Source organism: Oryza sativa, chromosome 11 (genome assembly GCF_034140825.1).
Source record: "Oryza sativa Japonica Group chromosome 11, ASM3414082v1".
In the NCBI taxonomy this organism is placed as follows: domain Eukaryota; kingdom Viridiplantae; phylum Streptophyta; class Magnoliopsida; order Poales; family Poaceae; genus Oryza; species Oryza sativa.
Window position 1 is genome coordinate 15,795,266 of NC_089045.1, and position 5,174 is coordinate 15,800,439.

A 5,174-nucleotide genomic window follows, 5' to 3' on the forward strand; every position below is an offset into this window, starting at 1 on the left:
ATAGATTCTTTTTATTCCTAATTGGACATATGACTATTTTTGTTCAAACTATATTTCTCTCATGCTGCATAAGAACATTGGTGAACATACACTCCTTTTCTCCTTTTTCTTTTTATTTTCTTCTCATAATGTTTGAGAATATTTTATATTTCTTTTTTTATATCACAGCCATCTCTTTTACTAAATATTAGGAGAGACATTTTGACTGACGTGAATGGTGTATTTAGTTGTGGATATAATGTAGAGACAAAACATTAACCGTAAGTACGAACACACGTACCAACATCAAACTTTTATTTGAACAATAAAACACAAACTTTCTTCCTAAGATGACGAAACATTCAATGGTGTGTGGACGGCTGCACGCAGCACGCGGATGATACAGACCATGCAGAGAATGATCCTACCAAGAAAAATGAGAGACGAGAAAAACGTCGCGGAAAAAGATTAAAAAAAAAGAGAAGAATACTTTAATATTATTCGTGGCTCTCCTCGGCATTGCGAGCGCCCATGGATTGGACACGCGTCTCTCTCGCCTCCTTCCCACTCCCACCACCACCACTGCCTCTTCCTCTTCTCCGGGAGTCCCAAACTGCAGCAGCGCGCGGCACAGGAGAGCGAGGAGGAGGAGGAGATGGCGGAGGCGAAGCAGCAGCAGCAGCAGCCGCAGGCGGCGACGGCGGCGGCGGCGAGCGGGGTGTGGAAGACGGTGAAGCCCTTCGCCAACGGCGGCGCCTCCGGGATGCTCGCCACCTGCGTCATCCAGCCCATCGACATGGTCAAGGTACGAACGCCGCCCCACGGGCTGGGGCTCCCTGCCTCCGCTGGAGGTTTGGTGTGAGGGTTCGCGCGCGGGGCTAGTTGGTGCGCTAGGCTTGTGCGGAATGGCTTCTAAGGGAAACATGAGCGGTGTGCGGATGAGCTGTTTGATGCATTGCCGACGTCTCCATCTGTTGAACATTTTTGTTTCATTGCTTGGTTAGAGACAGGATTCTTAACGATTTTCGTACTGGAATCGGGAGTGTGATATTGAGTTACTGATTGTCTCTGAGGTATTTTCTATTTGTTCCTGATGTACCCGCGACGAATGGCTGTCGATTTGAGGAATTTTATCGTTTGGGTTCAGTTTTTGCATTCGTTAGTATAGAAGGTTTTCCCTCTTCAAGATTTTAGTGCTGGCCCCGAATGCTAGTTCGACTGTTTAGCTCAACATCGAGAAGATGATGTCTTGTAATATTTTTCATGGCTGAGGAGTTAGCACAGTTGGAAAGGAGGTCCCTTGTAGTTGTACATCTCGTGGGAGATTCCTTACTCCCTCGAGGCCTCGATTCGGATAAGAATGTCATTTTGGAGTTTTTAAATTCAGTAAGACATAGCTTTGGCTGCTTAATTCTTTTTCATAAATCTAAAATAGTTACGCTAGTGTAATATTATAATGTTTCCTCATAACAAACTTGACCATGTCATTTTTTCAAACTTATGTTATAAACAAATTTTATGGTCAAAGTCAATTTATGTGGACTACACGGCCTCTAAAACAGCATTATTCCGTGGCCGGAGGGGGTACTATTATTACTGCCAAGACCTTCTAACCTTCATCGGTTGCTTTCGTTGAGACCTTCTTGCTCTGAATTAGCAGTTGAATCTGGGTTTGCAGCTGAGCTCACGTTTGTGGGACAATGTTTTTCTGTTTTATGATCCAAGCAGTTACTGATTTGTTGATGCTTGTGCAGGTGAGGATCCAGTTGGGTGAGGGCTCGGCGGCTTCTGTCACCAAGAAAATGCTTGCAAATGAGGGAATTAGTGCCTTCTACAAGGTTCGTTGTCTTGAGGCCGTGGTTTAAAAATTCCAGTATTTGCGTTGTGCACTAACCCAGTACTGTAGCATGTTACACACGTACGGAACCTGCAGTTACATCATCTGGATGGAACCCCGTAGTCTTGTACCACTTGACTATTACATGGTCTCCATAATTGTCCTTTGACTGCTAATATCTATTGTAACATAGTTCTAAATTATTCTAAATCATCAGCTTTCTTGTCACTCAAACTGTTATTGCTTAAATTCTTTGTGTCCAGGGCTTGTCTGCTGGTTTGCTCAGGCAAGCAACATACACAACCGCTCGTCTCGGATCCTTTAGGTTTGTACGTACTACTTAGCCCATAATATCTTTTGCTAGTAAGTTAAAGTGACTGTCAAATAATTAACAGCTTTGACTTGACATCCTGTTCTTTTCAGCTGAATAATAAATCAGCAGTATGCAATATTATCTTGTATTGAAATGAAAACCTGTGGTTTTGGTTGATAAAATACAACAGCAAAGTGCAATACTATCTTGGATCTTATAACTGTCCTGTAGATGCATATATTTGTTTTTGAAGCAATGACACTTCATACCTAGCAAACTCAGCCTAAGTGCATTACCGCCCGATACCCCTACTAGCAGGTATTCAGCTAAAGAGTATCAAACAAACCAAGTGTAGTGCACCTCTGAAGGACTCCTCTTGTAGTAACCATTTAATCTATCGATGGTTTTGTTTCAGGATTATGTCATGTTGAACAGTTTGTCAAGCAGGGTCACTAATGTAGATAAAGTTACATTGCCTTAATTCCGTAAGTTGCAGCAAAATATAACTGTTGGATTCTTGAGAGAATCAATAATAGAACCTTCTGTCCTGTTGTCGGGAGGTGTTTAACCTCCTACCCAGCTGGATTCAATGTCCTAGTACAAGTGTCGGTGCCCATCAACTCTTGTTGTGAATAATAGAAGTAACCTTTGGCAAATTTTCAAGAAAGAATGCTGCAATAGTCAAGTTTTCTGACATTGCTCTATGCCAAGCAGGAAAGGTTAACTGTTAGGCTTTACCATAACCATGAATATCAATCTGGAAAGTCACTTATGCAATGTTTTCAGCTGTTTTGATCTGATCTTCCCTTCCTATACTTTGGTTGTGTTATTTGGTTGAGTTTCTTCACACTGTATTCCCTCAGGGTTCTAACAAACAAAGCGGTTGAAGCAAATGATGGGAAGCCACTGCCTCTAGTCCAGAAAGCTGGTATTGGTCTCACCGCAGGAGCAATTGGAGCCTGTGTTGGTAGTCCTGCGGATTTGGCACTCATTAGGATGCAGGCTGATTCAACGTTGCCAGCAGCCCAAAGTCGCAATTATAAGAATGCTTTTCATGCACTTTATCGTATTGCTGCTGATGAAGGTGTTCTAGCACTTTGGAAGGGCGCAGGTCCAACTGTAGTGAGAGCTATGTCGCTAAATATGGGCATGCTTGCCTCCTATGATCAGAGTGTGGAGTTATTTAGAGACACACTTGGTGCTGGAGAAGTCACTACTGTACTTGGTAAGATAATACTCATTTGAATTTCGGTTTCATGCAATCTTTCTGATTTACCTGTTCTCTATCAAACATTTCTCAAGCGTTTGAGGATGTGGATCCAGAGTGACTTAATGCTTGCAACTTTCTATAGGTCGACTTCCAGACATATATATCAACTTGTGGGCACAAAAGAACAAAGTTGATCAATTAAAAATTTCAGATGTCTTCATATAGTTCCACTAATATTTTTATATTTTGTTCATGATCTCTACCTTTGTTATGCTCTTTGGACTTAAACTCTACTTACCTGTTGAAAATAAGCACATGATAGTAGGCCTGCTAAAAGTCTCCTATCATGTGCTTAGTGTGTGCAACAAATGTGTTGAGTAGTGCCAACCTAAATATTATTTGCATGTCAAAATTGATTTTATATTTTGATTGCAGGGGCCAGTGCTGTTTCAGGGTTATGTGCGTCTGCTTGCAGTTTACCCTTTGATTATGTGAAGACACAGATTCAAAAGATGCAGCCTGATGCCTCCGGGAAGTATCCATACACTGGGTCTCTTGATTGTGCCATGAAGACCTTGAAGAGTGGAGGCCCATTTAAGTTCTACACTGGCTTTCCTGTGTACTGTGTCAGGATTGCACCACATGCCATGGTAATGCAATTATCACACATTTCTTCCTTGCTTAGCAGAAAACATCACATCTGCATGTTCTACCATTCTTAACTAATGACATCTTTTGTGCAGATGACTTGGATATTCCTAAATGAGATCCAGAAGCTCGAGAAGCGTTTAGGCCTCTAAGAGCTGGTTGGTTCGGTCATGCTGTCCTTACCTAAGACATAACAACAGTCCAGGTGTACATAGTCGAGCAATTGCTTCTGATAAACAAAATCTTTAGCCTATATGCTTCCTTGGTGCTTTGAGCCATTGACACCAAATGATCACCTCATTTATTGTTCTTTGGATCATTTCTTGGTAAATTTTGGGCTTACATACTGTTATCAGTTTAACACGACTACCAAGTACCATGAGAACAATACGTTGTTGAATGTTGATTACTGGTTTGCCATTTGTTTGACACTGTTATTACGTTGCTTTATCTAATCTTTTCTTTAGTTTTGTTGAGAGAGAGAGAGAGAGAGAGAGAGAGAGAGAGAGAGTTGCTTGATTTTGTTTTTTGTTCTGTCGTGCACTGAAAGGAAGCATGAATATAGCAGTAAATCCTTACAAAATATAATCATTTGTGATTTGATATGATCGGTCGTTCTTTGTCTCCACATATGTAGGTTTATTCTCCAATTCACCATGGACCTTATATGCCCATGAAAGCTTAACGCAACCCATCTATTGTGTTAGGTATTACATTTAGGTGCTATCTGAGAATTCCATTCGGTTCAGCCACCCACATCCATAAATTTTGTGCTATTTCCATTTCCAAGCGCCCCCTAAATCATCATATCATTTTACTTTTAGGTACGTGAATTACCTAAAACTTAACAAATCACATGGATGAGGGTTGCGGCAAGGAGACCCGCTCTCGCCACTCCTCTTCATCCTTGCGATCGTCCCGTTGCAACGGCTGCTTGACAACGCCACGGATTTGAAGCTGCTTAGTAAGCTGGGAGGTCGATCTGCACGCCTTCGAATCTTGCTTTATGCAGACGGTGCAACAGTTTTCATCAAACCTGTCAAAAGTGAAGTGCAAGCTTTCTTCAACCTGCTATGCAAACTCGGCCAAGCAACTGGTCTCTCCACCAACATTCAGAAATCCCAGGTAAAAGTAATCAGATGTGAGAGCATAGATCTGAATAACGTGCTACAGAAAACACTAGTCTT

General features: G+C 41.8%; 1 protein-coding gene across 1 annotated transcript; it reads left to right on the top strand.

The window, feature by feature from the left end:
* Nucleotides 1–502: 502 nt before the first annotated feature.
* On the top strand, nt 503–4,407 carry LOC4350398 (mitochondrial dicarboxylate/tricarboxylate transporter DTC). Its single transcript, XM_015759932.2, has 6 exons — nt 503–784; nt 1,734–1,817; nt 2,080–2,141; nt 2,993–3,354; nt 3,775–3,989; nt 4,083–4,407. Exons 1-6 carry the CDS (start codon nt 635–637, stop codon nt 4,137–4,139), a joined length of 930 nt encoding a protein of 309 aa, XP_015615418.1. The 5' UTR covers nt 503–634; the 3' UTR covers nt 4,140–4,407.
* Nucleotides 4,408–5,174: the final 767 nt, after the last annotated feature.

Coding starts and splice junctions, on each gene's coding strand:
- LOC4350398 (XM_015759932.2), top strand. CDS start 635: ATGGCGGAGGCGAAGCAGCAGCAGCAGCAGCCGCAGGCGGCGACGGCG. Junction 1,818..2,079: donor GAATTAGTGCCTTCTACAAG/GTTCGTTGTCTT, acceptor CTTTGTGTCCAG/GGCTTGTCTGCTGGTTTGCT. Junction 3,990..4,082: donor GGATTGCACCACATGCCATG/GTAATGCAATTA, acceptor TCTTTTGTGCAG/ATGACTTGGATATTCCTAAA.